Source organism: Typopeltis vanoorti, chromosome 13 (assembly GCF_054136105.1).
Source record: "Typopeltis vanoorti isolate ZY-2024b chromosome 13, IOZ_Tvanoo_1.0, whole genome shotgun sequence".
Classification (NCBI taxonomy): domain Eukaryota; kingdom Metazoa; phylum Arthropoda; class Arachnida; order Uropygi; family Thelyphonidae; genus Typopeltis; species Typopeltis vanoorti.
In genome coordinates this window covers 62,298,828-62,324,936 of record NC_143561.1, presented here as the reverse complement: position 1 = coordinate 62,324,936, position 26,109 = coordinate 62,298,828, and the positions used below count along the sequence as shown (strand labels likewise).

Genomic DNA, 26,109 nt, shown 5'->3' with positions numbered 1-26,109 from the left:
ACTCTTTAAAGCAACAGTACGAACTCTTAAACCAACAGCAGTATAAAAATGATCTCCTGATAGATGGTCTCCTGGAAATTGCTACGGAACATCTAAGACGATGTAATACAACTAAGCTAAAAAATTGGCGCTCCCATTGAATCAAAAGATATCCAGTCAGTACATCGGTTACCACAAAAAAAAAAAAAGGAAATGAGAAAACAATTCCCGTCCTCCTCCCGTCGTGGTGCGACTCACCAACAGCCCAACAAAATTTACACTTATAAAAGCTAGCAGGATTAAAAAACCAGTAGTCAAGGATCTGAAAGGAGCCCACGACAATACCCCAATATACTTGTCAGAATACTTAACTCCTTATTATCAGAAACTATTCTACCAAACAAGGAAAGTAAAAACAGAAAACAATTACCAGTTTATATCGATAAGAGACAGCAAAATATTCCTTAAAAAGACACAAGACGCAAAACCAATCGAAATAAAATACGTAGAAGACCTCAACAGGTTGCCACATTAAAGGAATATTGACGACTCGTAAAGAAGGGAACAGCGCACCAACCTACATGAATGAAGACCATCAAGCAGATGTAATCACCCCGGAACATGATAATTGCCACATTCTGAAATCAATAACAGAATGAAAACAAGTGACTATCCCCCAAAAAGGACTATTTATTCTCCTCGTCAACATCAGAAGCATTCAAAAATACTGGCTGACCCTGCAAGCTTATCTGAAGGAAGATATAGACAACATAGACATTTTAATACTGACTGAAGTATGTACGACAAACGAAGAGGCAACCATCTACCAAATGCCACACGTCCAACAACACAAACACTGCAGACAAACTAAACGAGGAGGTGGTATAATAATATTTACCAAACATAAACTAGAAGTAACAGAAATAAACTATAAACTAGAATACGCAGAAAACACATGCATTGAAATTAAAAACATCAAACAAGAAAACTCCTTGATAATAAACGCAATATACAGACCATCCAACTTAAGCACCACAAATTTTCTAGATGAACTAAACAGATGGCTTTCAGCCACGAAAGAAGGCGCCTCAGAATACTTGCTAATAATAGGAGACATGAATACAAACATTAGGAACATAAATAACAACACAGAACAATACCTAGACCTCTTATCAGCATATAATATAACCCCATCAGTACAGTCGTATACACGAGAAGAGATAATCGGAAATATAACAACCTCATCCAGTACTGACCATATGAATATATGGGCCCCTTCAAACAGTCACACAGCAGCCGTCATAACATGCAAACTAGCAGACCATTATTTCAGAGCATTACAGTTATACACTGAACCAGAACCCATAAAACTCACTGAGACTACAAAATAGTATTATAGCATTCTAAACGACACGATAGTAAACGACGAAATCAGAAAAACAGACTGGACGCAGATAGCATCTTTAGACTCTGCTGAAGCTGTATATAATAATCTTAAACTTGCATTTAATAAAATATATAACAAAGCATTAAAAAAATAAAAATAGGCTCTCAAACAAAACAGAATCCATGGATAACAGACAACATATTAACAGACATACAAAGAAAAGATGCTTTATGGAAACAACTTAAGAAGTCGCCAAACAATATCGCTTTACAAGCTGAATACAAAAGAAAACGGAATCTCCTAACAACACAGATTAGAACGGCAAAATGAAACTTCTACCGCAACAAATTAACAACAGCTCAGAACGACATAAAGGAAACCTGGCACCTGATTAATGAAATGCTGGACAATATACACAGAACCACTGCCTCAGAAACAATAAAACACAGCTTTGCTTGCGACCCCAAATCCCTCAAACAGTTCGCAAACAACTTTAATCAGCAATTCGTGAACTTTGTCCAAAAACTACAAGAAAAAAACCTTTCCTCACACAAATGAACATTCTCCACTAGGTCCACAAGCAACCCAGTCGATGTGGTTCTCCACAGTAACAAAAGAAGAACTATCACTGACAATTCAACAAATTAACCCTAACAAAGGACCGGAGATAGACGGAATCAGACCAAAAGACATCAAAAAACACTCAGCCAACTTATGCCCAGTTATACAAAAACTGTTAAATAAAATCTTCGAAACGGGACACATATCTGAAACACTAAAGACAGCATTAATCACACCCATACTTTTTCCGTGTTTGACATGGAAAAAGAAACATTATAAGTAATTACAGACCCATCGCCACGTTGTCTATAATCAACCAAATCATGGAGGTGCACCGTGCATTGCAAACGCTCCACATATGTTGAAAATTTTCAAATCATACCCAAAACATAATACGGCTTTCAAAAAAATAAAGGAACAGCAATACTCCTGGAAGATTTCACAGACCTAACAAACGCTGCATTGGATAAAAACAGAATAAAATTAGTCGTATTCATTGAGCTAACAAAAGCATTTGACGCACTAACACACAAAACCTTGTTAACGAAACTAACGCCTATCGGAATCGGTTTTTAAACTACTCCAGTGGTTTAAAGCATACATGAAAAACAGGAAGCACATCACACGTATAGGATCAGCGTATAGCAAAGAGGTACCGGTAACCTGCAGAGTACCGCAAGGAGCTGTCCTATCTCCCATTGTATTTAACATATACACACACACGACATAAGCCATCTTCCCTTAAAAAGCAAAATCTTCCAGTACGCAGACGACACGGCCATAGTATCCATTCACAACAACGCAAATATCGCTTACACAAATATGCAACGCGACATCAATCAACTCACTAACTGGTTAACCGAAAACAGCATATATATAAACCCTGGGAAAACAAAGCTAATGATATTCAAAAACCCCCAAACTCTGCCCATTGAAACTAAATATCACACTATCCGACATTCACCCTCCTATACACAAAGCGCTGAACCTAAAACCACAACCATCACACAGGTGAAAACAATACGCTATCTCGGACTTCCCTTCGATGCTGATCAAAGTTGGAATAGCCATATAAACTACCTACACACCAAGCGTAGGATAATAGGATAATAGCAAGCACACTATACCAATTAAAAGACAGCCCCGACACATAAAAACACTAATCTATAAAGCATTATAGATTTTTTCATTAGGAATTTCTCTAATGAAAATTAGAGAAATTCCTGTTTCTCTCTCTCTCTCTCTCTCCCCCTCACAAACACATACGCACGCGCGCGCGCACACACACACACACACACACACACACACACACACACACACACACACACACACACACACACACAAAACCTATGACAAATCCCTCTCAAAAAACACCACTAAAATGACAAAACAAACACACCATGTCCAACCCTACTTGCAAAAAAAAAAAGTTAAACTGTGTAATAGCAGTTGAAGCCTTCCAAGCAGGTACCAACAAACAGTAAAATCAACACCTGGCTTGCGACCAGTATAGAAACATAACCACGAAACCATCGCCATCTCAGATAAGCTCTGCAAAGCTTCGAGGAAGAAATCAGAAATGCTTCCCAAAATGCCTCTCAAATTATTATTATTATATTAGTTATTCACTAAAAAAAATTCTGTATAATCATCACTGTTAATATTAGAACAAGTGTTGTAAATGAATAATACAGAGACAGAGAGTATTATTAAAATTATTAACTGAAATTCAATGTAGAAAATTTTGTAAAATTATACGCAAGATAACTATTGTGTAGTTATCTTGTGTAAATATTTTGCACAATATAATGTGTAAATATTTTAGCAACGAATATAAATATTATTTATTTTTTTAAAAAAAAAGAAATTCTTCTTCTTCTTCTTCTTATTATTATTATTATCCAGGTATCACCATGGGGTGCTTAAGGGTCAAAACTGTATAAGTAAGAGGAGACCTCCACATAGCCTTTTAAGGAATGCGAAGAACCGGCAGAATCTTCTTACCTAATGTCAAATCCTCACCTTCTCGTGGCGCTTCCTTTTAAGCATCTACCTGGATATTGAACAAACGAGGATGGCCTGGCAATTTGCTATTCAGGCAACCAAGTTTTATTCTTATTGGCTTAAACCACAATGTAAAATGATGATACAAAATGACGAATTTCATGCCAGTTGGGGTGGGCCGTTTAAACAAGGCCCCGTTGTTTTCGTCAGAGAACCAAGAAGAACAGCAAAAAGTCAGCTACTGGAACGAATCCCAGAACACGTCCCAACTCAACATCAAAAGAGTTCAAGATTGGTACTATCAACATAAGAAGCAGTCTTCTTCTTCTTTCACTACGCGTTATTCCAGCTTCCTATGCAGGGTCCGGGTGTTACTTAGATGCGACTTCTTGTTAGTACCACTCCCAACCGACCTGTCGCCTAACCTGCCGCTGTGTGTGTGTGGGGGGGGGGGGGGGGGGAGGATATATTTTTGGCTGTAGTAGCGTATGTTCACGTGTACGGTTTGCCTGCTTGCGGGATGAAAAACGCCAGATAAACTGGCGGAAAACCCTACTGCACCCGCCCAAGACCGGCTAACTTAGCTATGGCTAAGGAAGATCCACAAATTCCTCACGTCTTCGACGGGAATCTAACCTGGAATACTCCTTCCCCAGTCATATGGTTGCGAAGCGCGAAGCCACTAGGCTAACCCCGCGGACAACATAAGAAGCATTAATGGAAAATAAACGGAACTATCAGAAGAATTGGATAAGTACCAGATCGCATAATAGGGATGACAGGAAACAAAAAAGGCAAAAACTGGTGAGATCTTTCTAACCAATAAATACAAAATGTTATATTCAGGCAATAACAGTCAGGGAAAAGAGGGAGTAGCTATAGTATTCAACACTAAATATAAGGATAATCTCCTTGAATGGAACAATATCAAGTAGAGTGATGTGGGCAAATATCAGAATGGTGAAATGGAAGACTTTTTTGAGTCATTAGAGAAGGCAGCTGGCTTAATGAAAAAGAAAATGTTGGTCCATGTTGGGGATCTAAATAGCAGAGTAGGAAATAATTGTCAGACATACAAAAATATATGGAAAGCTAATAATAATGGTAAATGCCTGCTAGATTTCTATTCAGGAGGTCGATTAGTTATTGCTAACACAATGTTCCAACATAAATATGTGCACAAATTCACATGGAGAGAAGATGCAGAATATAAGAAAAGTCTTACTGACTATGTTATAGGTGATAGCGATGTTTTCGTACTGGTTCAGGACACAAAAGTATACAGAGGATCAGTGGCGCACCCAGAGTGGGGGGGAGGGCAAGGGCCCTGCTCCCCCAAAGAAAAAGGGAAAAAAATAGAAAATTTTCCAAAAGCTTTTCCTAATTAAAATTCAATTTTTTTATTTATGTTGTGTCGTGTTGTCTTCTATTTCTATACTACTTATGAATTAGCGATCATTGCAGATTCTCAGTCATAGGTCGTATGTGATGCCTAGTGTGTATTCTCAAATCGTCTACTCAACTCGCCCCCCCCCCCCCCCAAGATTAAATCGTGAGCGAGCTACTGCAGAGGATTTGAATAGGAAGTGATCATTATTTAGTTTTGAGCAGGAAAAAAATTGGATTTCACATTGAAAAGAAGACTGTGTAAGAATGTTTTAAATCGAATCAAGGTTCCAGCTTTCGGAGGTGAACTGTAGGTGCAAATACACAAACATCGTTGAAGAAAAATGAAAGAATTTGAAAACAAGAGCTAAACCTTGGATATTCAGTGGCAAATTCTGAGGAAAACGTAGAATGATTCAGCAAGAGAGGCATATGGGTGAGGTTATTTGTAAGGATAGAAAAATCAAAACTCCATGCTACACTCACGAAGTTAAAGAGGTAATGAAAGAAAATAGCAAAGCATACCGAAAGTTCCTAGAAAGTCAGCTTGTGCTCCTAGAGAATACAGAGAAAATGTAAGAAAGTGATGCACTGTGTAAAACTAGCTAAATGTCATGGGAAGTCCTTGGTAAGAACATAAAAAATAAATATCAGGAAGGTGGTATAATATTCGCGAGGCTATTTAAAAAAGCTTAGAAATGGAAGAAAAAATACTGTAAAAGGAATCAGAGATGATAAAGGTGACATGAAAGCTGAAGATAAAGATATTATATATGTTTGGAGTAATTACTTTGAAAGGTAGAAGAGTTCAAGACATGAAATTTGTCATGAATACATATCCTTCTTGAAGTAGAAAAAGTAGTCAAAAATCTGAAACGAGAAAAGCAGCTGGAGTAGATGAAATTCGGCCAGTAATGTCAAATATGAGGTAAAAAAGTTTTACAGTGGATGCAATGCATAATTCAGAAGACTTGGTCAGACGGTGGCATTCCAGTTAATTGGAGTAGAGCTCTCATAGTACCCATATACAGAAAACGGAAATTAAACTGAATGTGATAATTCACATTCAGTTTATTACAGAGATTACAGAGATATTTCTCTACTGAGTGTTCCTGGTAAGGTTTCTGCAAGTATACAAATATTTGTATACGTTCAGAAACAGCTAAGAAAAATTGGTGAATGGAAGCTTGGTGAAGAACAAGCTGGATTCAGGCCAAATAGGGGTTGTCAGGATCAGATTTTCACTTTAATACAAATATTTGAGAAATCCTGTGAATACAACAAGAATTTGTATTTAAGTTTTGTGATCTGGATAAGGCATATGTCAAGGTGCCAAGAGAAAAGCTATTCAAAACACTACAGTTGTATGGTGTCAGTGAGGCATTATATCAAGCAATACTTAGTCTTTATTTGAGTTGTAAGTCAGCAGTTAGAATTGAAGGAAGTACAGGAAGATGGTTTAATGTTAAATTTGGTGTGAGACAACGATGTATATTATTCCCTCTGTTATTCATTATCTATATGAATCACATTATGAAGGAAAGTGGTATTAAATCTGATATCAAAATTGATTATATTAATCTTAGGTCTTTACTTTTTGCAGATGATGTTATACTTCTGAATAAATCCAGTTCAAGTCTTCAAGATTCTCTGACTAAACTGAATAACTGTTGTGATAAATTTGGTATGAAAATCAGCAATAACAAGACAAATACAATGAAAATAAGCAGAAATATTGAAAATATCAACTGTATCGTGAACGGAGAATCTATAGAACAAGTAAAACATTTCAGCTACTTAGGCACAATTTTTAGTGAAGATAATAAATTAAATATGGAAATAGACAATGGAAGTAGTAAAGCTGGTATGGTAGGAAATCCGTTGAATAAATTTAAATGGAATAAGAAAGAGTTTAGTCAAAACACTAAATTACCTTTATGCAATACAGTGTTCAAACGAATTTTAACTTATGGATCTGAGAGCTGGGTTAGACCCTTAAAACCCTTATCATACCTCTGATATGAGAGTTCTGAGAAAGATTAGTGGAGTCAATGGCAGCCATGGATGCCAGATGGCATCCATGGCAGTATCACATTAACAATGAGATATGTGGAAAGAACTTGCCATTGTTAGCGATTAGGAATTTATTAGTAGAGCTAATACACTTTCACGATGATATGATCACTTAAACAGAATGGGAAAGGACAGATTAGCAAAATAAGTGTTCTTTGCTAGGTTGGCAGGAAAAAAATCCAGAGGAAGACCAAGATGTAGATGACTTGATACATACAGTAAAAAGTGCCGTAAAAGACAGAAATATAAGGTCTGATAATATTGGAATCTTGACAGATAACAGATTAATTTGGAAGAAAATTGTTCATTGGACGTTAGTAATAGTGTAATTTTTTCATGTACTGCTATCGTAATTATCCTGTATACACTCCTGAAGGTAGGAATTTAATGATGATGATGATGATGATGATGATGAGGTATCACCATGGAATCAGAAGACTCATTACGGGAGATCCGTTATTCACACGATGCCTATTATAGTTCTCCATAAATTCATTCACTGATTAATCACTTACAACTACCTTTCTCAATCCATTCCACCCATTTATCACCATCCCAGCAAAAATCTAGTCCTAACACCCTTGCTAACCACACTTTTACATAACTTCTACTAGTGATCCCTTGTTCTGTCTCTCTCTCTCTCTAGCTTTTTTTTTGTTTTGTTTTGTTGCCATATACTGAAAAAACGTATTCGGTGTCAATCCTATAAAATCCCTTTAATAACTTAAATGCTTCAATCATGTCTGCTCTTTTTTGCTTATCAGCTATTTTTTAAGCCTGCAGACCGTCAATATATTCCTATAGGGAGAATTCCACAGATTTACCACAGTCGTTGTCACTCACCTCTGGATTCTCACCACAACTTTTCCCACAGAATCTGAGAGTTCATATCTGTGTACAGTAGTCCAAGTATGGCCATATACATGGAAACAATAACCTCTCTATTGGTGTGTGTGTGTGTGTGTGTGTGTGTGTGTGTGTGTGTGTGTGTGTGTGTGTGTGTGTGTGTGTGTGTGTGTGTGTGTGTGTGTGTGTGTGTGTCACTGGCTTCATCAGTTTCCTACAGTACAGTTCAATCGATATTGTACACAGCGTGTAATCTCTTCACAAAGTGTAATTTGGGAAGAGATCACACGCTACACCTAACACTTTTCCACATTAAACTGGCAGCCATTTATTTTCATATTACTACTTTGTTCATATTACTACAGTCTATTAAAATCTTCCTGCAGGATCTCTGCAACCTTCATTCACCATTGCGCTTCTCAGTTTGGCATCATCAGCAAACAACTAAATATTTCCTGTCAAATCATTTCCTATATCACTGATATACAAATGAAACGACAGAGGACCACGTACTGAGCTCGTGGTACTCCACTGGTCACTTGCCTTCTCTTGCACCTAACTACTCCATAAACCACTCTGTGATATCTGTTCACCAACCGCACTCTAATCCAAATTACCTGATTCATATCCATCCCCATTTGCTCCAATTTATGCAACATAGTTCTATATGGAATCTTGTCAAATGCCTTTGTAAAGTCTGACAATATCACTGAGTAGCAATTTCTCTTATCAAACTCTATTGTCCTTTATTATAAAAAGTAAGCAGATTACTAAGGCAAGATTTACCCTTTACAAAACTTGTTGTCTCTTATAGAATATCCCATTCATCCCATCCTGAATTCTGTCTTTCACCAATTTCTGTAAAAACGTAACCACCATTCCTGAGATGCTGATTGGCCTATAATATGCTACTTCTGTCTTGGACCCTCCTTTATGCTGTGGGACTATTTTGCCCTCATTTCACTCGATCTGCACTATCTCTGATCTCTGTACTGAGGCTTAAATCAAATAGCTTGGTCAGTGGAGCTAATAATTCCCTATCACATTCTCGTAATACACTGGTTGATATGCCAGTGGCTGTGTTCGTATTGAGTTTCTGCAATATTTTAAGCACCTCCATTTCTTTAACCTCTATTCTTATCAGTTAATATCACATCTAGCATTGCAACGTTATCACCTAAATGTTACACCCTTGCAAAATGCTCACTCAGTAATTTAACTATTTGGTTTGGTTCCGTTACCTCCCAACATTAGCAATTTTTAAAGTCATCCTTCCATAGTCATTCCTCCTTTTACGTGCCACATAGCGAAAGAACTCTTTAGGATTTATTTTGGTCTAATCAACTAGCTTTTGCTCAATTAGCTTTGGCCTTTCTTATCATACAGGTCACTCTTCTTGCCTGCGCCTTTATGGGCATGCTGATCGCCTTTTTCTTTATAATCCCTCCACAACCTTTTCTTTTTGTGCAGCTCGTGCTTAATGAAGCTATTCATCCACCGAACTGTTACCTGATTTATCCTTCTGACCCTGGATATACATTCTCATACTGCTTACTTCAACCCCCCCCCCACGACATTTACCCAATATTCTTTGGTAATTGTCAGATGATTACAATAACTTATATAGGCGATATAGGATTGTTGTTAACTATAGATTACAAATTTTTAGAACAATTGGAGAAATACTGTCTAGACCTGGGGACTTATCATTATCAAAACTATTGAGAATCTTTGTGATGACGAAAGATATTAGTGAGCAACTCACTCTCTTCTTAAGGAATTACAAATCAAAAGAAAAATTAATATGCTTAGACAAAAGCTTATAACGATTTCATTTTCCTTTCTTTCCAATCATTCTTCATAATATCTGTTATACTATAATAATGATGGATGCTAAGCCAATATGTTTCACTGCTGTTTAAGATTAGAAATTGAAATAGGTGAATTTATTATAAAAACTTCTGATACTTAGTTGTAATTTCAGGAAAACGTTTACAACGATTTGGGAAAAGGAGTGCTAAAGAATGCCTGGGATGGATATAATTCTGCCCTTTTTGCTTATGGGCAGACAGGCTCAGGAAAATCTTGGTCAGTCGTTGGATATGGACTGAATAAAGGTAAATTTCTTTAAACAGTTATCTAAATAATTGATATATAAAATATCAAATACTTGATTGAAAAACACCGGCAAAGGTACAGGCTGCTCTAAGAATACTTATCGGTTCGATTCACTAACTAAATATTGTAAGAAATTTAAGATAAAGTATAAGATATACAGGATTCTACCTGATACGAAAAGATACCTAATGCCTACCCTTGAATCTCTCCGTTACAAAATAACAGCGAAGAGATATAACTTTTAATATGACAGTTTAAACTCAAAGTGTCTATTGCTTATGTCATTTATTTAAAATGTAAATTTAACTAAATTAAATAGTGATTCACATTGAAAGCAAAATGTATTCTTGGATTAATTTCTAAAAGCTACTTGTTAAAGAAACCTAAAGGAAGATTACTGTAATAATAACAGAACTAACATGTGATCGGCAGTAACTACCATACTCCATCACCATCCATTGCACTGATAATGAGTAAGGCAGCAGGATCCGATTAAAGCTAATCGATTCCAGGATTCTAGAAAAATTCCAGAAAAAGCGTATTCTAGAAAAACATCGTCCGAAGTAGGAAAGGAATTTTATTTATTTATTTTTATTTTAGCGTCTATTAGTTGCAATTCGATGAACTTTACAGAATTTTTTATACTAATGCCACCTCAGGACTATTTCCCCCTGAACCCTATTTAGAACGACAGGCTGTTTGACTATTCGTTTTAATACAGCGTAATTTAGTATATCAGCCGGAATAATTTAATAATTATAAGGAGTATAAATAGTTTTGCAGACTGCAATAGTAAAAAGAAACGAAGCCAATCATCTTTGGCATATACTAATAAGAAATATCCACGTTTGCGAAATATATATAACATATTTTTTGAAACAAAAATAGCAATTAATATGTCGTACATATCATGCCAAACTAACTATTTTGAAATAATAAGTGGACACTTGTTATTTCAAAATAATAATTGTATACTATCTAGACATAGGGCTCCACCAGCTTATGATAACAGAAGTCTGGTATTTCGGACTATTCTTCCTTCAACGTGACCTAGTCCATGTACCGTTGTAATGCACTGGTCTGGACTGGATCATATGTTCCAGTCACACCTTTCATATAGTTCCGATCCCAGCTCTGGAGCACCAAATCAAGATTCTCCACATCATTTTCCTCAAACCAAGCCATATATTTTTCTTGCAACAGGTTTACATAAAATATTAGACTGCTTCACAATCTCGATCTCAACCCAATGGAGCACCAAATCAAGATTCTCCACATCATTTTCCTCAAACTCTTACATATTTCCTCAGCATTTATCCTTCCATGCATTACAACCAAAAGGTCCAGGTTCATACCAGAAGAAATAGTTCAAGAACACATTTGAATTATGCGCTCTGGCGCAAGGCATTACCCACACCCAAAATTAACTATCCAACTAGGAAGGAGTGTAGTATGACTCATCGTTCCATGACACGAACTTTGACGCTCTACGAACTAGTAATGATTTTCTTTACACCATTGTAGTATACGCTGTTGGCTGCCATGATATTTGATATTTGGCTTGTGCGAATGGAAACAGCTTAGCCTTTACTAGCAACCAATACTGCACAACAGTTTATGTAAGTTTCTGCTGATCAGAATTCGTTAGACTCTTTGAACTCATGTTGATCGTTTTCAAATCGGACTGCTCTTTAGTCCGTTAGTGTCAACCTACTGAGTCTTCCTATGTTGGTTAGGATGGCACCAGCATTATTTCATCGGGTGATAATGCTGACTACAAGTGATTTTGTGTGAGACAGTCTAATGTCATGCACGGGCAGGCATCCTGTGATAACACCCGTTGTCGAAATCCTTCTCCGCGTGTCATTAATAGCATAGAGACGTGCAGTGGACTATACAGATATATCCGTTTGCTTTGTATAGCAGTACAGACGTCATACGTGACAACAGGAATATCAGTATGATTTATTCTAAAACAGTCATTGCAACTTTCGCTTGAAATAAGTGGATGTTCCAGTTCATATTTCAATCTGGTGTAGAAGCGATTGTTACAAAACTACGGAAAGATAGAACACAAGCAGCCCATATTCTAGAATTTCATATGTGAACATGTGAGAAAAGTACATCATTTCTTGAAGGATAGATAGCTCCTCGTTAGTTATCTTACTCTAAACATGCCTGAGTTAAAATAATATATTTTGATATTCAAATATCTGAAGTGTGTTCTAGAGTAGGTGCTATCAACAGCATTCCTTAATCATTTCAAAACAAATCATGTTTTGAAATGATTAAGAATCTATAATAGTTTGTTTTCAAAATTTTTGCATCGATTTGAATTTTTTGAAATCTGTCAATTATTAATAAAATCTCTTTTCAGGTATTGTCCCTAAATTCTGTGAAGACATGTTTAAGAGTATAGAAGGAAAGATAGAACTTGGTGACAAGACAGAGTTCGAAGTAAGTAGTGATTAATGTTTTCAAAAATAGCAATTTATATTGCATTCGTTTGAATCCTCTATGTGCTGCATTTGAATTCTCTAATCGATAGTGCGTTCAGGGGACAGGAGTAATTTTTCTTTTCCCTACGAGCTAACATCTCGAGCTTTTGCTATGCTAGAAATAGCCCAGTAAAAGCTAGATATGTTAGTTCGGAGGGAATAACATACTGACTCTGCTTGTATTTCAGGAAATGGAAATATAAAAATCAGTATCATTATCGTACATTCAAATTCTTCCATATGAATAATGTGTTCGATTGTCAGATGGTTAACCATTACAATATGTTAAAGCCTAAGGGAAGCAAAGGAAACGTGTGAAACCGCGTTTTTCACGCTTTCATACGTTTATTATATTCTAATTAAGCTTTAGTTCTAAATTTGGTAAACAGTGAAAGTAGAACTGCAGGGTTCTTCTTTTTTATCTTTTTTTTTTTTAATCGAGCTGTTGTTGGAAGGGAACAAATCGTTCGATGCTGTTGACACACTCTCCCTCGATGATACTTTGGTCTCCCTGGAGGTGTCAAATAATAATAAATAATAATATAATAATAATAATAATAATGTCGCTATCTTAAGTCATGCACTGCAGAGAATCCCTGACCACTCTTATCACAAGATTTAAACGCCAAAACCTGCCATAAATCCGGTTCCTGGTTGAATTTTGCTGATTTGCCCCTTTTCTCAAGTGTTCAGCAGGATACACTTTTGTTCAACAGGCCTACAAAATTTGAAGCATTAAATTTAATTAATGAAAAGTAGAGAGCTTTGAAATCAGCAAAAAGAAAGGAGGGGGGAATAAGTGGAAAAAATCGTTAATCATAAAGTGTTTTTCGTAGTTGTATTATTTCAAGTCATGTCATTCATTATAGCAATATTTGAACCCAAACTCGTTTTCAGCTGATATTGCCAAACTGGTTGGCAGAACGGTTAGCGTATATACTCACCAACCAACAGCTGTGAGTTCCGCAGTGGGCATGGATGTTTCTGATGGTCGTAGCTAGGACAGGAATTTAATTGCTTGATGTGAGACAACTACCCCAACTTACTGAAGGCCTGAAGTGGCTTGTAAAAATAGCGCATATTTGGTCTCTTAGAGCAGGGTTTTTGGACTATGTAGAAAAACAATAAAAAAAAAACTAATTTAAAAAAACAGAACAATCCTCAACCCATCCGCAGTACTAATGTACTATATCGTTATAACCCACAAAGGTTATACTATAGGCTTACAATCTTTCGTGGGTGAGACTCATAAAAATGTACTGTTAAAACAAGTTTGATTCTCCTGATTTGGGAAGAACGACCAATTGAAACCTCTCCACAAATTTTAATACAGACAAAATTTCATCACTCCAGGAAGAATTATTATTATAATATTCAACCATTTTGTCAACAAAAGGTGTATATATAGGAGGGGAATTTTTTTTTTTTTTTTTTTTTTTCACCGGTGTCCAGGGCCGGATTTAAACCTGTTGAGACTCTAAGCTATACCAAACACAGAGGCCCCCTGCTGGTCTTTTTGTTTTTTATTTGAGGCCCCGGCAGATTGCGAGGCCCTAAGCTGTAGCTTTTTTTAGCTAATACGTAAATCCGGCACTGCCGGTGTCTAAATGTAGGATGGTTTAACAGCGAAAATTGCTGCAATAATGCGAACTTAATCATTATCATTTCGAATTGCTTCGCATGTAAAAAAAAAGATCCAATTATGATTTTTTAAACAATAATAAAATATCATTTCAAACTGTTTTGCAATAAGTGAAACTATTGCAAAACAGTTTCTAGTTGATATTTACTTAATATGGTTTAACTCCTTTACTTAACTATCTCTTGAATAATATATTGCTTTTTATATTGCTGCTATAGACCAGGTGATGGAATAGATGGTGGAGATAGTATGCGTAAGCAAATAGAAGAAATGAGTGGAAGGAGGGTAATTATTATGGGAGATTTCAACTACGGTAACATTGATTGGAAAGGGGCGAGGACACATGGGAGGAAGGAATTGGATTTTATGCGGTTATTAAGGGATAACTATCTGCGACAGCATGTAATGAAAAATACTAGGTGTCAGAGAGTGCTTGACCTGGTAATTGCATCTGAGAATTTGGCTGTAACGAATATGACCACGTTGCCACGAATTGGTGAGAGCGATCATAGGGTCTTGACTTGGGAGGTGGCTAAAGGAATGGAATTTACAATTAAGACAGGGTACATGTGTAATTATCGGGCTGGTAAGTATGACAACCTTAGGGGTTTGATTGGTTCAGTGCCATGGCATGTACAACTGCAAGGGCTAGAAGTTGATAGTGCATGGGAGACGGTTAAGAAGTGTTTGCATGAAGCAATGGCTGACTGTATACCTAGAGTCCGAATAATAAATCAAGTAGGGGATAAATGGATGAATAATACCATTAAGCTTGAGCTGCAAAAAAAGAAATAACTATGGCGGGAATTGAGTAGAAATCTGACCAGCAGGCACATGAACGGTATAAAGTGCAGGCCAGAAGGGTAACGAGTGTGGTAAGAAAAGCAAAAACAGATTATGAAAGAACATTAGCCATCCAGGCTAAAGAGAATCCCAAACAGTTTTTTCGATATCTTGCAAGTAAAAGGAAAAAAATGTATATTGCAGATTGATTTTAAATAATGCCGATGGTAGGGAGGTAACCGAATCAGTTGATATAGTTGAATTACTGAGTGAGCACTTTGCAAAAGTATATCATCCAGGTGGTGACATTGCAGGAATGAATGAACCAATAGATTATATTGGATTTGTGGTGAATGAAGTGGAGGTGAGTAGTCAATTACAAAACCTCAATGTCAATACATCTGTGGGATTGGATGGTATACCAGCTCGTGTCATACGTGAAGCGGCTAAAGAATTGTCAGTACCCTTGACCATTTTGTTTAATTTGAGTCTCGGGGCTGGGTTAGTCCTGAGGGGGTGGAAAGAGGGAATAATAATTCCACTGCATAAAGGACGTTCCAAGACTGCTGTTGTAAATTACCGACCGATTAGCGTATCAGGAATTGGTGTCAAGGTCTTGGAGAAATTAGTCAAGAGAAGAATACAGGATTGGATAGATGAAAATGGGATACTGTATGGGGGACAACATGGTTTTCTGAAGGGTAGATCATGCTTTAGTAACCTGCTCACGCTTTATAACACAGTGACGGCTGAACTGGATAAGGGTAATGGGTTTAGAGTGATTCTACTGGACCTTGCCAAGGCCTTTGACAGGATACCATATGGAATTCTAATCAGTAAACTGGAGCAGATGGGGATGGATATAGGGTTGATGAGACGGATAGGAGGATGGTTGATGGAGAGATACCAGAGAGTGGTTTATTCAGGAGTGGAGTCCAAAAGACGACTTGTGACTAGTGGTGTGCCACAGGGATCTGTTCTTGGGCCACTACTTCTCAATTTGTTCATGAACGATACAGGAAAGGATCTGAGAGGAAGTGCTCACTTGTTTGCTGATGATGCAAAGTTGGGTAGAGTCAGGGCCGGCAGACGCGGGCATGCGGGTGCCGCTATGAAGGGGGCACCAATGCACGGGTCACTTGAAGTAACGCAATCACGGATACAATTTTATTATCAATTCGAAAATCTAAATATTATTCCATAATTTTAGACTGCACACCAGATGCAAGTAAAACAGAACAAATGACCATTATTATTTGCTTTGTTTCCTGTGACAATGGAATTGTCAAGATCAGGGAAAAAGTTTTAGGTTTTGCAGATATATCAGATTCCACAGGACATGGTTTATGTGCAACAATAGTGGAACAACTGGAAAAATGGAACATGCCCATTGAAGACATGCGAGGTCAAGGGTATGACAATGGGGGAAATATGAAAGGGAAAAAATATGAGCTCCAAAATTTGCTTTTGAACAAAAATCCTCGAGCTTTTTACGAGCCGTGCACTGCTCATACTCTAAATTTAATCATTAACGATGCAGCCAAAGTGAATGCAGATACAATTAGTTTCTTTGCAATTATTCAAGAAATATATAATTTATTTTCATTCTCTTACAAACGTTGGGCAATCCTTTTAAAGTTCGTAAAAAATTTAACATTGAAACAGTCTCAGAAACGCGATGGGAAAGTAAAATTAATGCAATCCACCCTCTACGATATCAGTTAGGAGAAATTTACGATGCACTTTTTGAAATTTTAAATAATGAAAATTTTAATAAAGAAACTCAGCATGAAGCACAAACATTATATGCTAAAATGAAGGACTACAAATTTATTTGTTCTGTTATAATTTTTCATAATTTACTTAACAGAATAAAGCCTGTGAGTAAAATGCTTCAAGACAAAAATATGAACATTACACTTGCTTTAGAATCTGTCAAAAACTTAAAAATATTCTTACAAGAGTATCGATCAGATACAAATTTTAAAAAAGTTCTAAAAACGGCAAAAGAACTGAGTGAAGAGGTGGATGGAGAACAAGAATTTAAAACTGGTAAATGTTCGACGACGAAAAAAGACACGACAATTTGACTACGAGCATCATGACGAAACGCCACAATCGCCAGAAGATAAATTTAGAGTGAATGTGTTTTATACACTTCTAGACGTTGCAATGTGTTCGTTAATAGAACGTTTTGAACAACTAAAACCATATGATAATTTCAAGTTATTGTATAGATTACTACAAATTAATAACGAAGATTAACGAAAAAATTGTGACGATTTAGAGATTCTCTTGATGGACGGCGACAATAAAGACGTAAATGCAATAGAACTATATGGCGAGTTGTGTACTTTCCGGGATATTTTTCGGAAGGATAATTTAAATATTCAAAACCCTTTCGATATTCTTAATTTTATTTTGTCCAATAATTTATCTTTCTCTGACTTTTCAATTGCTTTAAGAATACTATTAACCTGACCTGTTAGTGTAGCGAGCGGTGAACGTTCCTTTTCCAAGTTGAAATTGATTAAAATCTACTTAAAAACAAGTATGTCATAAAAAAGGCTTGTTAGTTTGGCGTTAATGGCTATTGAAAATGATGTATGTGCGGAATTAGACGTTAAGAGCATTATTTCTAATTTGGTGAATATGAAATCAAAAACCCTAAAATTTTAATTTAAAAAATTTCAAGTATATTTATGTAATTTAATTTATTTTCTGTTATTCTGTAAAGATGTTATATTTTGAATACTTATATTAAATGTTCTAATTATTTCTGATTTCTTTTCTTATTTTCTAATCTATCTTGAGTTTCTTTTATTTTCCTAAAAGATAGTTCCACTTATAAAAATTATTTAAAAATTTTTACAACTTACTAAGAATTTAGTAAAATGCAAGAATTTTTTAAACTTTAGTTAAAATAAATTTTAACTTTAATTAAAATTCGTTTTAATTTTGTTAGCGATTCGGGTCGGTGAGAAGGCTATAATCCCTATATCATTATATTCAACGATTAAATTGAAGTGGCTTTATCAAAATTTGCTTTAACTTTTGAGAATAACTTTTGAGAATTTTTTGAATATTCGAGTTTTTAATGATTATCCTGCCTAGTCAACACCCCCGGTTCATTACATTTAGCGAACCAACGTGTGGCTGTTCTTTCAAAATTTATTTAAGAAATTTGAAATAATATAAATTTTTATTATCGTAAAAGAACCACACACGCCTGGATCGTTACAGGGGCGCTTAGATAGACATTGCATGCGGGCGGCAAAGATCCTTGCGGCGGCTCTGGGTAGAGCAATTGTGTGGGCACAGGATGTCAAAATTTCGCAGGGTGATTTCGATAGTTTAAAGGACTGGGCTAGGGAAAATGGATGTCAATTTAATGTGGCAAAGTGTAAGGTTATGCATTTTGGAGTGAAAAGATTTGCAGCAGTATATCACATTGATGGAACCGTACTCCAGGAGATTGATGAGGCCAGTGGTTTGGGAGTGTTGGTGGATAGGGAATTGAAGTTTACGGGACACATTGCAAAAGTGGCTAAATTATCTCATGAAATCACTTGGTTGCTGAAAAATACTTTAACAAGCAGAGACAAACAAGTTATTGTTTCACCATATCGAACCTTGATAAGACCCCATCTAGACTACTGTGCCCAGATATGGGCGCCAGGGTTTCTTCTTGATGCCGAGTAAGTGGAGAGGATCCAGAAACGAGTGACCAAGATGATAGCAGCTCTGTGGAATGAACCTTATGAGAACAGGTTGAAGATTTGTGGGTGCAGAAATTGGTCGATAGGCGAAGGAGGGGTGATATGATTGAGACATTCAAATTACTGAAGGATTTCTATAGGATTAATCCAGAAGATATTTTTGAGAATAGGACTGGTGGTGGGAGGACTAGGGGCCATACATGGAAGCTGGGCAAGAATGTGGTTAGCAGCGGTTTAGAGCTAGTTTTTTTACTTGGAGAGTGGTGAATGAGTGGAATAAGCTACCAGAGTCTGTTGTGGGTGCTATGAGCGTGAATAAATTCAAGGTGAGGTATGATAGATACTGTGTGAATGTCGAATAGTTGTTCTTGACATGCTGTTAGGGCCTCCCTCGGTGAGTCTTCGACTCCTTTGAGTTGCCCGAAATAATAATAATAATATGTCCTATCTCAGCAGCGCTGAGCCCCTCAGATTATCACGTGCGCGAGTCTGATCTACAAAGAGATTGTCTCAAGGTTAAGCCAACTCCTTAGTAACCAAGCTTCTGAAGTTAACTTCTTTTAAGGTTCTGGGAAAATTTATTTGTTCTACTGCGCCACCTAGAACTATTAGATAGGAAAAACCTCTCAGTCAAGAAGTGAACCTTCAGATATGCACGTGGTTAATCTAATCTATTTCTATACTAAGTTACCAAATATCAATACCATCTATAATCAACCATGTTTGCAGTCGTGGTCTTAATTAACAATTATCTCCCGCTTAGATCCGAATAATTTATGAGTGGTGCATCGGATTCTTGGACACAGGCAACCAAATTAATAAGAGCAAAAGGTTTATTTAACAAAATGATCATCATACAGAATAAAGAACTTTCAATTATCACTGTACTACTAGATTACATAGTAAAATTAATCAATATGCATCACACAGTAATTACTATTACAAAAACATTATGTGCAAAGATTCAAAGCTCGCATTCTTAGATTATAAAAGCAATAATGCCCTTTAGGTGTTAATCAAGCTGTCTGGATTAGACATCTCTACAGCTCTTAAACATAGCTAGCAATCAACACAAGTACAATTATAATACATAGCACATATTGCTCACCGACTACAATTAAAATATCACAGTTCTGTCTTAATTTTAGATAGAGTCTCAAAACTTTATGAAGGTCTAAGATTCTTAAGTTACAATTACCTTCCTCTCTCACATTACTTGATTAAAGGTTTACTATACCGAACCCGAGGATATCCTCATGCTTGTCCTTTCGATTCTTGGATTCCTTTCCTTCCAAACATTTTCTTCACTCTATGTTAAGGCTAAAATTCCTGTCAGCTTAAGTTGGTACTCATGAAGTCTGCATACCGATCATCTATGCCTAGAATATTCTTAGCGCGAGGCAATTCTGCATCCATAAGGCACTCTACCTGGCCACTATCTTTTCCGGGAGTTGCCCGTTGCTTCGAAAATCCACTACTCGTTCATCGTAGGTCTTGGAATCTGCGATCCCTCTAATCACGACCCAACATCTATGACTTCTGCCACCGAGAGAGAACAGAGACTCCAGACAAAAAAAAAGCCTCTTGGGGTTGTGACTTAAACTGGTGTGATGGAGAACCAAGCCCTTGGCTTTTACTCCCTTTGTCTTGTGTGTCTGTCTCTAGAGGGAGCGGGGGATAGTTATTGAGCAAATGCTCGCCCTATTCGGGCTGTGTGGTTTATAGTTAGCTTTGGAATAGCAGGATTGTTTTCAGGCGTTTGTGTTTCATTGTATCATGTTCATTATAATCTGTTGCTGTCCTTATTAGTTGGTTTGGGTGTGTGGCTGCTTGTGTGAAGTAACTTTTGGCCGTTTGTTGGAGGAATTTCAGAATTGTCGGTATATTTGCTTCTCGATGGAGTTGTGTGTTTCGTATGAACCATGGGGCGTCAAATGACATTCTTAGACATTTGTTTTGTATTGTTTGGAGTTTTTTGATGTTGTAAGGTGCTGTGTGACTCCACGCGGGTGATCCGTATGTTATTATGGGTCTTATTATTGATTTCTAGATGAGTAGTTTGTTGTCTATGCTTAAGCAGCTGCGTCTGTTGGTTAGTGGGTATGTTTGGGCTATGATTGTGTTTGCTTTGGCGCATATGTGTGCAATGTGGCTGTTGAAGTGTAGTTTTTTGTCAAGTTGTATTCCTAGGCATTTCGTTGTTATTACCCATGGGATTGTTTTGTTGAATATGTGTACTGAGTTTTGGGGGGATTTTTTTCTTCTTGTGAACAGTATTGCTGCGCTTTTGTCTCCGTTTACGTCGATCCTCCAATTTTTGAACTATAGTTCAAGTTCATTTGCTGCGGTTTGTAGTCGTTTTGTTATCAGTTTTGGCATAGTGATCTGGTTAAAATGGCTGTGTCGTCTGCGTAGTAGGCAGAAAACGTTGTCTTGTTCTGTGGGATATCAGCCATGTAGATGGCAAATAGTAGGGGGGAAAGTAGTGAGCCTTGTGGGACTCCCGCTGTGATTTTGCGTTCAGTGGATATTATTCTTGTATTTTTACTCGGAATTTTCTGTTTTTTAAGTATGAGCTGATCAGGAGGACTAGATGTATTGGTACTTTTGCTGTTAGTAGTTTATGTAGGAGGCCGATGTGCCATACTTTGTCGAAAGCTTTGGCTATGTATGGCACCAGTTTGTTGTTTCCAATTGAAACCGTGTGTGATGTATTCTGTGATTCTTTGTACTTGTTGTACCGTGCTGTGGTGTGGTCTGAACCCGAATTGTTCGTCTGGGATGATGTTGTTCTTGGCGGCTATTTCTTGTAGTCTGGTCAGGATTACTTTTTCGGATATTTTTCCCAGGCAGGAGAGGAGACTGATGGGTCGGTAATTTTGTGGGAATTTCGGGTCTTTTCCTGGTTTGGGGATCAGGATTACTTCTGCAGTCTTCCAACGGTCTGGGAAATAGCTGAGCCTGAGCATCGCGTTTGTGATGGCAACTATGTGCATGAGTGCTTTGTGTGGTAGATGTTTGATTATTTTGTTCGTGATTTTGTCTGGACCCGGCGCTTTTTTATTTTTAAGGTGTTTAATTATTTCGCATATTTCTTTTGGAGATGTTGGGCGGATATTCGGTTGCTGGTTGTGGTGCCTTAGTGCATGCCGCATCTGTCGGTGTAATTTTGTGATAAATATTAGGTCTACGTTCTTGTAGTTGGGGCTAAATTGTAGCTCTAGGCTCTCCGCGAAAGCTTCCGCTTTTTCGTCGTCGCGTACCTCGTTCCCCGTGAATTGGTGGTGCGTAGCTTGACGTGTTGCGAAGGCCTTTGAGGAGTTTCCATAGTGCTTGGTCATTTGGTTGTATAGATCGGAGTGTGTTTTCCCAGTGTTGGTTGCGGAAATCTTTGATTGCATAGCGGACTAGTTGAGTGACTTTGTTGAGTTTTTGTCGGTCTTGTGGCGCTAGTGTTTTGTGATATTGTCTGCGTATTTTGTTTTTGTGCCGGATGAGTTTTCGGATGTCTTCTGGGAGTTGGTTTGGTTTCGTGCTGGATGTAATCGAGGTTACTGCTGCTAGGCTTAGCGTTATTTGTTTTTCTAGGTTGGAGACTGCAGTTTCGATATCTTGTTTCGTGGAGATGGTAGGTATGGGTCCTATGGTGTACTTGATTTTTGTGGGTAGTTGTGTCCAGTTTGTGGTTGTAGGGTTTGTTGTTGTTTCGTCTGGTGTAGCACCTAGCTGGAGTAGGACTGGGTTATGGTCTGAGCTTAGATCGTTTATTGTTATTAGCTGGTATTGATGGTTTACGTTTTTCAGGATAACTATGTCTAATACGTCGGGTAGCCCGATCGTGCCGTAGTGTGTGGGTTCGATCGGTCCTGCCACTATAATGTTCCTGCTAGCGATGAAATTGTGTAGGATTTTGCCGCTTTTGTTTGCAATCCCGCTATTCGATGCCGGGAGTTTAGCGTTTAAGTCTCCAGCCATTATTATGGTTTCATTATTGTCTAGTAGCTGTGACAGGTCTGTGGTAGATATGTGTTTGTTTGGTGAGTTGTATGTGGCGTAAATTTTGAGACTGTTTGTGTTGGCTAGGTGAACTTGTAGTCCTCTGACTTCTGGGGTTGTGAGCCGGGGGGGGGGTATTTCGTTAAATCTGAGTTGTTTCCTGATGAAGATAGCTGTTCCTCCACCTCTGGCTGTTGTTCTGTCGGTTCTGAATAGGTGGTAGTTTCTTAGTTTTGGGTTGTCTGATGGGCGTAGGTGAGTTTCGTTTATTAGTGTTATGTCTGTGTCTATGCGTTGTATGAATTCTCTTAGTTCGTGCATTTTGTTGAGTATGCCGTTTGCATTCCAATATATTATCTGTAGTGAATTGTTGGTGTTGCTTGTGTTATTCATGAGTGAGGGTAGAGAAGATTACTTGTGCATTTTTCATGAAGTGTTTTGTTGAGTCTTGGGTGGGGTTTGTCATACTGAATGCGAGTAGTATTTCGTCTAGGGTTGCTGTTATTTTGGCTGAATTGGGTGGTTGGTTGTAGGTGGGGGGGTTCTTGGTTTGTTCTTACTATATCGGCATATGTTGTGTTTACGCGGTTAGTGGTGGGAATTATTGGTTTTGATGTGGGTGACGTGTGTTTGTTTGTGTCTGTTGTGGAGCTTGGATCTTTTGCTTTCCGTGTTGTCACTTCGTTGGTTGGGTGTTTAGGACATCCCTTATAATTTGCAGGGTGCGGGCCGTCACAGTTTGCACATTTTGCTGGAGTTGTGCGGGGTTTAGTACAGGAAGCTGTGGGGTGTTTGTCTCCACACTTCAGGCATCTGAACTCTGCCTTGCATCGACTCTGGGCGTGTCCGTACTTTTGGCATCGGTGGCACTGTCCGGTTGATGCCCTCCTTCGAAGTGGTTCCATTCTGATAATGAGGTCGCACAATGTTCTCAGATTGTATATTTCATGTTTGTCTTTATCGATCTCTATTAGGATTAGTGGCATCGGGGTTTTGTCTCCCCTGTGCATTCTCGGGGGGAGTTTAGCAGTCATTTTATATCACCCCTACCGGGACTCCTTGTAACCCTAAATTTTCACCCGACACGTTATTCCTTTGCACTCGTGGGGCTTGCCTTTTCGTAGCGTCTTCCCCGAAAACCGCGTGCCACGTGCTAAGATAGCCACGTGCCGCATGCGCGCGTGACCGCTTGAGGCAACTTACTAATCGGGTGTCTTACTCGTTTTCTTTGACCTTATAATCTGTTGGTTATATGCAATTTACACAGTAATTCTTTTATATCAATTCCAACAGAAAATATGTATATAACAAATTCATTGTCTAACATAAAATTTAGAAGGTATTTTACACGGGAATATTCACAAGTTTTACACTAATTACCGTATCCAATATTTGTCAGGCTATACGCAATTTATGCTAAAATACAAGCATATCCTTTTCAAGGGTTCTAACTTGTCAAATTAATTATTATTATTATTATTATTATTATTACGGGCAACTCCAAGGAGTAGACAGACTAACCGAGGGAGGTCCTAATATCATGTCAAGAACAACTATTCGGCATTCACAGAGTATCTATCATACCTTGCCTTGAACTCATTCACAGTCATGGCACACACAACAGACTCTGGCAGCCTATTCCACTCATTCACCACCCTCCAAGTAAAAAACCTAGCTCTAATACCCTTGCTAACCACATTCTTGCCCAGCTTCCATGTATGGCCCCTAGTCCTCCCACCACTAGTCCTATTCTCAAAAATATCTTCTGAATTAATCTTATAGAAACCCTTTAGTAATTTGAATATCTCAATCATATCATCCCTTTCCCACCTATCAACCAATTTCTGCAACCCACAAATCTTCAACCTGTTCCTCATAAGGTTCATTCCATAGACCTGCTATTATCTTGGTCACTCGCCTCTGGATCCTCTCCACCTCCTCGTCATCAAGAAGAAACCCTGGCGCCCATATCTGGGCACAGTAGTCTAGATGGGGTCTTATCGAGGATCGATACAGAAGAACAATAACTTGTTTGTCTCTGCTTGTTAAAGTATTTTTCAGCAACCAAGTGATCTCATGAGCAGATTTAGCCACTTTTGCGATGTGCCCTTTAAACTTCAACTCCCTATCCACCAACACTCCCAAATCCCTGGCCTCATCAATTTCCTGGAGTACGGTTCCACCAATGTGATATAATACTGCTAATCTTTTCACTCCAAAATGCATAACCTTACACTTTGCCACATTAAATTGACATTAATTTTCCCTTGCCCAGTCCTCCAAACTATCCAAATCATCTTGCAAAATCTTGACATCCTGCGCACTCACTATTGCTCTACCCAGCTGTGCATCATCAGCAAACAAGTGAACTCTTCCTTTCAGATCCTTTCCTATATCGTTAATGAACAAATTGAAAAGTAGTGGTCCAAGAACAGATCCCTGCAGCACACCACTAGTCACAGGCTGTCTTTTGGACTCTACTCCTAAATAAACCAATCTCTGATATCTCTCAATCAACCACCCTCCTATCCATCTCACCAACCCTATATCCATCCCCATATGCTGCAGTTTACTGATTAGAATTCCTGTGGTATCCTGTCAAAGGCCTTAGCAAGGTCCAGTAGAATTACCTATTACCCTTATCCAGTTTAGCCGTCAATGTGTTATAAACGTGAGCAAGTTACTGAGGCATGATCAACCCTTCACAAAACCATGTTTTCACCCCCATACTGTATCCCATTTTCATCTATCCAATCCTGTATTTTTCTCTTAACTAATTTCTCCAAGCCCTTGACAACGATTCCTGATATGCTAATCGGTCGGCAATTTACAACAGCAGTCTTGGAACCTCCTTTATGCAGTAGAATTATTATCCCCTCTTTCCACCCCCTCGGGACTATCCCAGACCCGAGACTCAAATTAAACCCAGTTGTGCGGGGTTTAGTACAGGAAGCTGTGGGGTGTTTGTCTCCACACTTCAGCTCGTGTCATACGTGAAGGGCACTGACAATTCTTTAGCCGCTTCACGTATGACACGAGCTGGTATACCATCCAATCCCACAGATGTATTGACATTGATGTTTTGTAATTGACTATTCACCTCCACTTCATTCACCA

At 37.9% G+C, this 26,109-nt stretch overlaps 1 protein-coding gene across 1 annotated transcript in view; it reads left to right on the top strand.

The window, feature by feature from the left end:
• Positions 1 to 26,109, top strand: part of LOC150100217 (kinesin-like protein KIF28) — a 308,018-nt gene that overhangs the window by 7,024 nt on the left and 274,885 nt on the right. The window contains exons 2-3 of the mRNA XM_090402612.1: positions 10,221 to 10,353; positions 12,732 to 12,811. Coding sequence (XP_090258738.1) covers positions 10,221 to 10,353; positions 12,732 to 12,811 — 213 coding nt within the window. The remainder of the gene's footprint in view (positions 1 to 10,220; positions 10,354 to 12,731; positions 12,812 to 26,109) is intronic.